Consider the following 12,268-nt stretch of genomic DNA (forward strand, 5'->3'; position numbering starts at 1 on the left):
CATTTAACCGCTAAGATGAGAAAAGTCAGCAGAGACAGCACGGACACCGAGGCCAGAGAGAGAATCAGATAAAGGGTGATTCTCCCAGTTTTCTTGCTGGGCTCGGCCGCTTTCTGTCGGAGGTCTAAGATGGGCTCATGGAGGCCGTCCTCCAGCAGGATGGACACCGTGACGGTGGAGGACTGGACCGGTTCCCCGTCGTCCTTGATCTCTATAAGCAGCCTCTGAGAGGAGTCGTCCTGCTCGGATGCAGCGCGTTTAGTCCTCACCTCCCCTGTGTACAGATTGACAGTGAACAGAGAGGCGTCTGTGGCCTCCGCCAGTCTGTAGGAGATCCAGGCGTTATGGCCCGAGTCAGCGTCCACGGCCGTCACCTTTGTGACCAGGTGACCCGCTTTAGCGGAGCGGGGCATCCTCTGGTGAGAGAGGGAGCCCAGGGCAGCGGAGGAGGGGTAAATAACAGCGGGGGCATTGTCGTTCTGGTCCAGGATAAAAACATGGACGGTGGCGTTGCTGCTGAGAGACGGAGAGCCCTGGTCCTTTGCCTGAACCTGAATCTGAAACACCTTCAGTTTCTCATAGTCAAACGAGTGCATGCTGTAGATGCTGCCGTTATCTGAGTTAATGTAAACATAAGATGAGACAGACACGTCCTGCACTTTAGAGTCCAAGATGGAGTAGGAGACCTTCGCGTTGGCATCCATATCAGGATCACTTGCTGAAACTGAGCACAAAATCTTCCCAGGAGCATTGTTCTCTTTTACATAAACGACATAAGAAGGATGGGAGAAAACGGGTGGGTTGTCATTTACGTCTAACAATTCAACAAGTATTACTTTTTCACTCGATAATGGAGGTTTTCCAGAATCAGTAGCACTTATTGTGACACTATACTGGCCATTTCTTTCACGGTCAAGTGGCCCATTTGTCACCAATGAGTAATGGTTAGAGAACGAGGGATTTAACCTGAACGGGGATTTGGAAGACACCCTCAACGTAACCTTTCCGTTGTCACCCGAATCTGGGTCTTTTGCACTTATCAATGCAATAACTGTTCCGGTTGCGGAATCTTCTGGAACAGGTGTTGTTAAGGACGTCACAATTATTTCAGGAACATTGTCGTTAATGTCAACTATTTTAATTTCGACACCACAATGCCCATCCATCTCAGGATTACCTTTGTCTTTGGCAGTTATGTCAAATCTATGAAAGGAGTTAGTTTCATGGTCTAAAATTCCTTTGACAACAATAGCTCCAGTAGAAGGTTCAATGTCAAACAACGATAAAATCAGATCTGTAGTTTGCTCTGCAAAAAAATATTCAATTACTCCGTTTAGTCCTTCGTCTGCATCTGTAGCTTTAACATGCAATATATCAGTTCCAGGTGTTGCCTTTTCGCTGACATTAGCCTCATATACCTGTCTCTCAAACTGTGGCGCATTATCATTAATATCAAGTACTATAACTGTAATTTCAGATGTCCCTGAGCGCACCGGATCTCCTCCATCTACAGCAGTGAGGATCAGATTATGTACAGGCAGCTTTTCTCGATCAAGTGGTTTTTCGAGGACCAGTTCAGGGATTTTTCTTCCATCCTTGTGGTTTTTAACAGTCAATTTGAAATTATCATTTTTGCTTATGAGGTAAGAGCGTACAGAATTAGTGCCGACATCGGAATCCTGTGCACTTTCCAAAGGAAACCGCGCGCCTGGATTTACCAGCTCTGCAATTTTCACCACTTTCTCCTTAGTAACAAAACTAGGAGAATTATCGTTTGTATCCTGTATTTCAATTTCAACTCTATGTAACTGTAGAGGGTTGTCTATAACTAGTTCCAAAGGCAACAAACACGACGGTCTTTGTCCGCATAGCTCCTCTCTATCTATCCTATCAATCACCACCAGTTCTCCCTTCCCCAAGTCTATACTAAAATACTGCTTACCAGCCTCCGACGTTATCCGCAATTTACGTTGATATAGTTCAGAAACAACCAAACCCAAATCTTTGGCTAGATTTCCTACCACAGAGCCCTGTTTCAGTTCCTCCGGGATGCTGTAGCGAGTCTGTCCGTCTATTGTACTCCACAAGAGAAAGAAATGATGCCACCACAAAATCACCTGCAAGACAGGCAGTTTCTTCCACATTATTCCTCGTTCCATAAATCCCATATCTTTTCACTCCGACTCAAACTTCTTAACTGATTATGTATATAAGGTCTATGATCCAATGTCGATGCGTCCTCATACATAACAGTGACAGTCATGCTTTATGTCTGCATATGCATCCCTCTCCTCCTGTGCAGATCATTGTAATGGCTAAGACGCCAAAGCTACTAGGCGAGAGGGAGTAGATCTCTTTGTACAGCTCTGCATGTCATTGGTGGATGGAGAATACCCATTTCCACCAATCGTGGCATCAGTAAATGTCTACAGAGTAGTGACGTAAAAGTAAGATCCATATAAAAATTTTCCGGGTGATTGAGATTTATAATATGAAATATTATTACACAATTCATTAAACAGCCTCACCATCAACTGCAACGATTTAAAATGTGTATTTAATTTCTCAAATATATATATATGTAGACTATATTATAAAATAATTATCTTTGAAAGTAGTAGATAATAGATGAGTTAGTACAAATAACTGAAGACTGATCATTATATGATAACTCATATAATGTTTTGTGTTCATCCATCTGTCCTCTTGTCTTTATGTACCTGCATGCATGCACATGCCTTTGTGGTTGACAAGGCTCTTCGTTGCCTTCCTGTGGCCAGAGAAAGCCAATGCAGCCTGCATACGTCATTACATCTTCACAGCTCTCCACAAGCCTCGGATAAATAATTCTGTCAGCAGCCAACGAAAATACCCGTATGGAGGTCTGTAGAGCAAACGAAAAGGGAGGGGAAGCGCAGATGGTGTAGGGAGGCATTTACTCCCGGTCTCCCTCTCTCTCTCTAATTCTCTCTCTAATTATGCACTATCCCTCCGCTGGCAACAGGCATTATACGCTTATATACGAGTGGTGAAATAATCCATTACAATATATATAAATTAATACGAAAAATAAACTCAGGAAATGAGTATTGATCATAGTCATCTGCTCTAAACGGAGGTGGGCGACAGAGGGAGATGTAGAGAGGCAGCAAGAGAGACAGCGAGAGGGAGGGGAGAGCGCTGGTGCTGATTTCAGCACCACAAATGTGGACAGCGCCACACAGGCGGCCAACTGCTGCTGCTGCATGCTGAGAGGCAGCCAGCCTCACAGGCTCTCACTGAAGACAGCAGCCAGCCAGGAAAACAAAATCCCAACCTCCTCACAATTTTTTTATACTGAATAAATAGAGTAGATCTGCCAGAAGCACATCTAATAAAATTTCACTGCTGTAAACACAGGAAATGAAAATAATGAAGGTGAATACAGAGTAAAATAAGCTCAAGAATATATTGTCACACTTATAATCAAGTTTGTATATTATAAAAACATATTATTATGCTATCTGTATACTTACAATAATATACTTATGGTGTGTTATAGTATGTATAAAGTGAATTTGATGCTATTTTGCTACTAGCCCAGTATGTTATTTCCAGGGCTGATATTTGTAGGCATCAAAAAAATATATACAAAGTGGAAACACATGCATTTTATTCACACTTTACATTTCATGTTAAGATATTGCATGCGTTCACTATCAGGTGTTGAACTACAGTACAAAGTGTTGAAGTAGAATAGACCTTTTTACCAAACCTTACTACTGATATTTTATCTCCATCCAATCTACCCATTCATCTATTTTCTATACCCACTTATCCTGTGCGGGCGGGATCCTATCCCGCCCGCACAGGACAGGAGGCAGGGTACACCCTGGTCAGGTGGCTAACACACATCAACATCAAGCAGATTTACACTCACACAGACAAAGGGGAGCATGCACACTTCACCAAAAAGGACCCATCTAGCCAGATTTGAACTTGTCGTGAGATGACAGTGCTAACCACTGTTCCACACCCCATACAGTCATCGTTCAACATGATAATGATTATACAGTTAATGCATACTTTTAATTACCCTAACCTGTATCAGATGAATTGACACTGAATGATTAGAAAAAAAAGCTTTTTTTCTAATCATTCAGTGTCAGTTCGTCTTAAGCAATGAAACACAACATTCCATCTATAAATACGACCCAACATACAGAATGTTTAGGTTTTCTTAAGACTACTCTGTTAGATGTTTGTGTGTCAAATCAGTTGTATGGCATGTTTTAAAGCTGTATGGTGTCTATTATATTTTTCTAGTATTTGTGTACCTCAGTTATAAATACACTCAGTTGCACCTAGCTAAAACTAATGCAGTCTGATACAACAGCCCTGCAATACATTGTGTGAAGGTTATAATATATAAAAAAAGAGAGGTGTTGATTCAACTGATACATCACTTTGGGTGCTGTTGAATTGTATTATGTTATACTGACAAGTGTTTCTATTATTTTGTCCCCTCAATTTATATAAATGGGGCAGGATGAAAAACAGACACACCTCTATGCATAATGCAATACAGTTCAACAGCAACTAACTATGTGTACTTAAACTAAAAACTGAGCATATGAAGAACACCATACAATAAAATTACAGCATCAAAAATGACCATAGAGTTGAATAAACACTTTGATCTTTATTTACCCCCTGACTAAGTTTTAATCAGTCTCCTCTATTATGTTAGAGTACTATAGTTAGACTTATAATGTGCTCTTAACATACTATATTTGTGTCACATAGACTGCTTTTTTTTAAACTTTTACTTGTGTTGTACTTTCTTTACCCACTGCTTTGTGCTTTCTTTTATTTAACGACTATAATGTCATGCTTAATGATGGACTAAGTGCTGGTACAGTACTTCTTTCAGGCACAAGTTACTTTAACAGCTGTTTTTCCCTGCTAATACTTAAACCACATAAGCCTGTTAGTGGAGAGAGATGTCCAACTTATTCAGCATGTGGTCAAATGTAATGTACTTTGGTACCTTGAAAAACAGGGTCTTTACAAAGGAAAAAAAAAATGCTGAAATGCTCAAAATATTTTGAGATTAAAGTGTAATTTATCATTTAATACCCAGAGAAAGGTATTACAATTAAATTCCCCACTAATCTACAGTATAGATTGTAAAGTAGGTCCATGTGATAATAAGTGTAATTCAGTGTAACAGCCCAGCCAGATAAAACACAATGCATCATATTTTTAGCATCAAGCCACTCACACTGTCACACTTGATCTGTTGTCAAAAATAGGTCCTGTTATCAATGCCTGACTGAAGCAGCCATCAGTGGTGATAGATATTTTGTGAGATATGTGTTACTGGTGGAAAATCTGATAAACTGCTTGATGCATGTGTAATGTTTGGACACGCATCACCTCTATATTTTATAGGATATGTGTTAAATTGTGTCACTGCGTGGCGATCTAGAGTAGGATCTTCAGTTCTCAGTGAATCAGTAATCGGTGCTGCTTGTTTAATCATATATGTTTTGTATGTGTTTAATGGCTGTGAACAATATAGATGAAAACTATTTCTTACCTTGTTTGGTGAGTCAGGATTTAACAGGAGTCAGGGAGGAAACAGGAAGACGCACCAGGCAACAAGAGGGACACATGAAAGAGAAAAACAAGAGAGAAAGGATGTCAGTTAGACTGGTGGTCAGCATACAGAGTCTGGTTTTGGGAAGTACAGCAACCATCCTACTTAGCGCGTGGCTGACAACAAATGGAGTTGTGATTTTGTGTAGTGATTCATAGTGTGTGTCATTTCTGTTGATTTCTGTTGAGGATAAATTGTCTCTCATGATTGGACAAAAACAGGATGATGTATGTTAACATTAGCTAATAATGTTTCAAAATGTGGAAACAATTATGTGTTGTTTGATCTGTATCAGCCTCCAGTCAGTGTAATGATGATAAGATTAAGCACCCATCAGCACATACACAAACAAAATAAAAAGAATGAGAAAACTCTTGTGGCTTATTGATCATCAGAAAGCAAGAAAGAAAAACAAATACAAAAGTATGATACAATTATTTTATGTGTTATAATGGTAATATAACAAATAGAGCTGTATGTTCAAACAATACTGAATCAGGAATGGGTCATAACCTTAATTGATGAAAGAATGAAATATGCTAAGTGTCAAACAAAAGTATCAAACTCATACATAAAATTGGGGAACAAAGCAATATGAGTGTGTTTGTGTGTGTATGAATTAGTTAGTGAGGGAGAGACAGAGAGAGAGGAATGAAACTTTGTTGTAGCATTGCTGTCCTTGTAAGAGGGATGATAATTATGATGAAACAAAATAAAATGTTGATAAAGACTGGCAGTAGCTGTAACTCTTTGGATAAAGAATGGCACTACACAGTGCAAAGTTGCAGGTCACCTTGGCTGCTTTACCAAAAATATATCCAGTCATGGTTTTGTGAACCATTTTCCACAGCAGTCACTAAATACTTTGTTATGTTAGATTATATACAATAGAAACTGGGTACAACAATCAATTCCCCTTTCAAACTGAAGCATAAACATCCTTTGGTACAGTACAAACACTTCAGCCTACACCAAAACACTAACACAGTCACTGCAGAGGAAATTGAAGACTTGAAACCATGCTAACACCACCATTGTATGACTCACAACCAAAATACTGCACTGCTGCACAAAGCCACTACCCTAATAGCAACAGCAGGGGGCCTCAAGGCGATGCCCTGAGATGAATCCATGCCTTATTAATGAGATTCTTTGCTCTGTGACCCTGTGTTTGTCACAGCTGATGTGTGTATGAGTGTCTTTGTGAGGGAAAATGCAAGCTTCTTAGGCAAAGTAAAGCAGCAATTGCTTTTTTATAAGACCTGTGTACTTTAGTTTAAATCTTAAACTGTAGGTAATATACCTTTTGTTTGTACACATGAACACATTTTAAATAAAAACACAAAATCAGTGTTGGTTCAAAAGACACACAAATCCAAAATAAACAGGACAACTGGGAGAATAAGCAACAAGAAAACAAAACCCAAAGGTTGTTGTTCTTTTCATATAATGAAAACAAAGAAATTAAAAAGAAATTGGTTAATCTTAGTCAATACATGCATCATGGACATAGGTTTGCTGAAACAGGGGAAGGCAAAACAAACAGAGTAGCATCCATCAGAAGAAATATCAAAAGCAGCCATGATCACCCTCTCCCCCTCCCCTTTCTCCATCATCAGCCACGCCAATTCTGAGGATGCTGCAGCTATTTACGAAAACAGGGGCGTCTCCTGTCCTCACAGTATCACCAAATGCTGGGAGCCGTCAGAGCTCAGAGGCTGCATCTGGTGCTGGTACCCCTGAGGTTCAATGAAGAATGGTACAGTCCTGCCAGTGAGTCAGCTTGTTGCTATGGTAACACATCTCACCTCGCTTGCTCGCATCCCACCCTGCTTCATGTGAGCTGGCAATGGTGGCAAAAAAAAAGAGCTTCAAAAACAACATGGAGGATTAAGAGGAGGGCAGAGGAAAGGAAGGAAGCAATGCTCAGACAGACACACTACACTGATGATATGTTGTTCAAACAAAGTAACAAACTGGGTAATAAAGAATCTCTTGATAAATGGCTGAAAAGTGAGATATTTCTACTTGTCATGAACATTGCGACCTACACAGGGTTGAAATGACACCATATGGCGTATAATGACTTTTTATAGACTGAACAAAATGTCCTACACTGAGCAATGTCCCTCTCCCTTTCTCTCTTTGCAGCAGAGCGGTGCAGCTGGAGAGGGGGAGGGGAGAGATGCAGAAAATGAGATCAGGAGGAAAAAGGAAGACTGTTGGAAACCAAGAATGACTGCTGAACAGCGCACATCCACTTTTAGCTACAATCTTACACAGTGTTAACTACAGTGATTGAGTAAATGACAATTTGCTAAACAAATAGTTATTCCAATTGCTCACTTAGGATACAATATAATAATGCAGTGAACATAATCCATGATAATTACATGGAAGTCAGTGTAAGTACAATGGCATAATAATTATAATGCACTACATCTTTAATCTCCTAGAAGGCTAGGCTTCACACACACACATACATTAATGCCGTACCCTGACACTGAGGAATGTGACCTTTGAGAATAGCCTATATTTTAGTAAAGCCTATGTGGATGATCTATAAGTGGTAAGTCTTTGTGTGCTTGACACAACTTTGCCATTGCCCTATATTACACTATTCTGGGTAAATCCCTGGTGTAATCCTCCTCAGAGAACCAGCCAGTACAGAACTCCACACTTCCACCTCTGGGACACCAACACACATCCAAAGACAGCATATTTTGTGTGTTCTTAAGCAAACATATGTCTAATTTACCTGACTTCATGCAAAGAAAGGTATAGATAATTATACTATGCACGTCCTTACTTGTATTCTCTTCAGGTTCCTTGAAAATAAACATTGTGCACAAACCATCAGGTATTGTCCTGCCATCAATCTAATGCACCTGAGGAATACACAGTAAAATTGTGATCTGTATCATAATAATCAATATATTTTCTATCTCTACATGTTTGACCATTCAATGTATCAATAAATGTTGCACACAGAATATGTTCTTTAATGCTTGTCCTTCCAAAAGAAAATTTACTTCTTCCACAGTGAAAGACAAAGTCGGGGTCTGCTACATAACTTTGTTGTGTTCTTGTCACCTGAGCAGTATGGATGCTTACAGGAGAGAAGCTTGAAGCTTTAGTTTGGAGATGCTTTCAAAATGCTTGGCCCCTATCCTTTACAAGCTTAAATGCTCCCTTTTGTATAAAACAACAAAACAACAGTTCCAGAGGGACAGGCAGCAGCAGTCATCAAGTGGAGAAAGTATTATGCACTGGAGCTATGTTAAAGTTTTTTTTGTTGCTATCATGCTCAGTATATTAAAGATACACACACACACAATGTCCCTTATAACTCATATATCTGGGATATTTTGTAAACAAAAATACAATGAGGGGTTATAGTCCAAACATTAACCACATCCCCAAACACACACAGTGCACAGCGTGTTGCTGAGCCCCACCGGCATACACATGGGCACACAGCTGCTCACCAGACAGTTTGGCTTGGAAGGAGGGACACTTAAACAAGAGTTTGGGCCTGTGGGAACCAGGAGCTTCTGCACGTGCTTATAGTTTTGTGGTCAGTAACAAGATGAGCAAACTGATGACTGGGGCTTTGTGTAAGATCCAAAATGAATGAAAACAGCTCCAAGGTAGGTTTCTTAAAAAAGAGAAAGATAAAAGAGGTGTATAGGGTAAAAAACAGACTGAACCATTTAGCTGCTTGCAAAGACATTTCTGTGATCTTTGACCCCTATGAAGACATTGGCCGAAAGAATTTATGGTACTCAGTAAAAACCTTCACCTCTAACAAACCTGAGAAAATGAGACATAATGGTTTCAACACAGCTGAAACAGGTAAACCTGACACAGATGTGGGCTAATAATGATGACAGACTGCTTCCAGCGGATATGGGGGTTACCACCATTAACCTATGTAAGCCTTGTAGTTTCTAGTTTCACATGCACACACCCTGAACATCATGCAGACTTTACTACTAAAACACATACACCACCCAGGGCGACCAGACTACACACAAACACTAGATGATCTAATGCTTCCTGTTGATACTGGACAAAACTGAGCAAACAACTTCTCACAGGCTGTACTCAACCACATGATACAAGTGTTTAGTCATCACTCACACATCAAGCTGGATCTTTATATAATGCTTTTTGTGGCCTTTATCTAAAGACAAGTGTTACGTTCACTAAATTGAAAATATAACAGACATCAAACACAAGTGCCTGTATTTTCACTCACTACAGGCATCATTATAATAACTTGGATATTGTGTTCCCAGTCACTGTCACTTTTAAAACACAACACACCACTTTCATTTTCAACATATACAATATAAACCCTCACAGGTGGAGACACATAAAGGAGGTAGCAAATCTAGTCTGTTACTGTGGAACTTACTGTGTGTATTAGCTTATATAATGCTCATTAAAACTATTAGCTTACAGACTTTGTGGACAGCTAGATTTCACATAGTTCACATTCAGTCTCTGCCCTGAATTCTGACATCCCCTTGTCATTTGTTATATAACCAGTGTAGATCTCTCTCTCGTCTTCCATTCCATTATTTTTTTTTATAAAGAAACATCTCTCATTGTTTGTGTCCTTTACAGTATTTGCAGCCTGACAAAACTGTTTCACACGTAAGACTTCCCTGAGCCCCCTATTTCAGCAGACAAAGAGGGCTGCAGATCAAAATGGCTGCCGTGCATCACTAACACGAATGCTGCACAGGGATGGAAGGTGCCGGCTACCACGTGCCTCTTCCCCTCCCCCGCTTCCTCTCTCTTCCTCTCCATCACACTGCTTCTCTCCCTTGTTCTCAATCTTCCCATCACCAGTAGAAACTGTTCCAACATTCCACATTTTAAACCTGTTAATCAAAATTATTATGTCATCCTTTGCATTTTTTATTGATTTACATTAACTCTTTTTCTTATGGTTTGCCTTCATCCATCCCTGCTCTGTTCTCTCAGTGTGTGCCTATGGCTGCACCATGTTATGAAGGGAACTAGGTCAGTGAAAAAGTAGTGCACTGTGTGGTTGTGTGTTTCTATGTGGGAGCAATCTGTAGCGTTGCTTTAGCAGGGATGAAGCCCACAATGATGTTTTTCATTGTAGCTTCTGTACTTCTGCAGGTAATCATGATGCTCTCTGATCAGGCATGCTGTAAGTCAGTCTGTCCAAGTGGAAAGGGATCCAAAAATAGGTAACTTAACACATTTTTACTTGGCTTGTCTGCATATAAAATCATGTTTCAATGCAAGATGTTGCATATAATTGCCAGTGTTATATGAAAAATTAAACAATATGAAGACAAAAGAATGTAAAGTAGGGGAAAGCAGCAAAGAATATGTCAATACATGAGGAAGGATGAAGTGTCATAAAGCAAAAATTAGTATCTGGCATAGCCTTTGTACAACACATGCTAGAGAGTCAACATCAGTGTTGGAGTTTGTGCAATACTAATTTAGAACATTAATGAATGCATTTTGACTACTGAGTGAGAAGCAAAAATGGGAGAACAAGACGTATGTATCATTTTAGTAATATTTTCTGTTTAACTCAGTATCTAAAAACATTTAATTTCTTTCTTCTTTTAGGGGGTGGCAAAGATGGTCCAGTAGAAAGGGGCATGAAACAACATGAAAATCCAGTGATGATACTTGCTGAAACAGTGAAAGATCAGATGTTCCATATAGCCTACTATCAAATGATCATTATCCCACTAAACCCAAACCCGCACAAGATAAAGAGACGAAATACTTGTTGACTACTTTTACCACAATAAGAATCTGATGTCTGAAGTAGACATTTCATTGAATACTTATAGTAGATATTACCACTACCATCCAAATAATGGATGAGCAGTGGATATACTGAACTGAAGTACTGATTACAAAAAAACATCAACAAGAAAAAAAACAACATTTTAATGATGCAGCTGATCTCACCTCTGTGAACATGTTCTCTGACTCTGTTTTATGCCTTGACACTGTCCTGGTAGCATTATGGTCAACACTCAGAGTACTCTGACTGAAGGGTCGGGAGCACTTTATATCGCTCTTCCTGGAGTCAGTAGTTCCGTACACCTCGTAACTGAACGCCTGTTTCAACGTACCGGTACCTCCTACGTCTGCGTAAAGGGGCGGGTAATACGGAATAACAGGAAGATTCCCACTGGATTTGTAAAACAGGCGCTCGCGTCTCCATCTGTAGATTTTCACTGATATAATAACCACTAAACACGTGATGAAGAGGAAGGAAACTACAGCCAAAGCCAGCACTAAGTAAAAAGTCAGGTTGTCATTGTACTCCTTGTCGTGTGTAAAGTCAGTGAACTCCGACAGCACTTCAGGGAAGCTGTCCGCCACCGCCACGTTAACAATGACTGTAGCTGAACGAGAGGGCTGCCCGTTGTCCTCCACTATAACAGTCAGTCTTTGTTTCACAGCATCTTTATCAGTCACTTGGCGGATAGTTCTTATTTCTCCATTCTGTAAGCCCACTTCAAACAGCGCCCTGTCTGTGGCTTTCTGCAGTTTATAGGAGAGCCAGGCATTCTGTCCAGAGTCCACATCAACAGCCACCACTTTAGTGACCAGATA

General features: G+C 40.0%; 2 protein-coding genes and 1 long non-coding RNA gene across 3 annotated transcripts; 1 reads left to right on the forward strand and 2 right to left on the reverse strand.

Moving 5' to 3' along the window:
- Positions 1–8: 8 nt before the first annotated feature.
- LOC123964206 (protocadherin gamma-C5-like) lies at positions 9–2,168 on the reverse strand (the record flags this gene model as incomplete). Its single annotated transcript, XM_046041299.1, has 1 exon — positions 9–2,168. A coding segment is annotated over exon 1 (2,160 nt), but the record flags the coding sequence as incomplete, so codon positions are not given.
- A 4,907-nt stretch (positions 2,169–7,075) lies between these two features.
- Positions 7,076–8,634, forward strand: LOC123964205. Its single transcript, XR_006823366.1, has 2 exons — positions 7,076–7,414; positions 7,793–8,634. It is a non-coding gene; the product is annotated as an uncharacterized LOC123964205 (long non-coding RNA).
- A 2,760-nt stretch (positions 8,635–11,394) lies between these two features.
- On the reverse strand, positions 11,395–12,265 carry LOC123964204 (protocadherin gamma-A4-like; the record flags this gene model as incomplete). The annotated part of the gene is made up of 1 exon (XM_046041298.1): positions 11,395–12,265. A coding segment is annotated over one exon (696 nt), but the record flags the coding sequence as incomplete, so codon positions are not given.
- Positions 12,266–12,268: the final 3 nt, after the last annotated feature.

Source organism: Micropterus dolomieu, unplaced genomic scaffold (genome assembly GCF_021292245.1).
Source record: "Micropterus dolomieu isolate WLL.071019.BEF.003 ecotype Adirondacks unplaced genomic scaffold, ASM2129224v1 contig_1165, whole genome shotgun sequence".
In the NCBI taxonomy this organism is placed as follows: Eukaryota; Metazoa; Chordata; class Actinopteri; order Centrarchiformes; family Centrarchidae; genus Micropterus; species Micropterus dolomieu.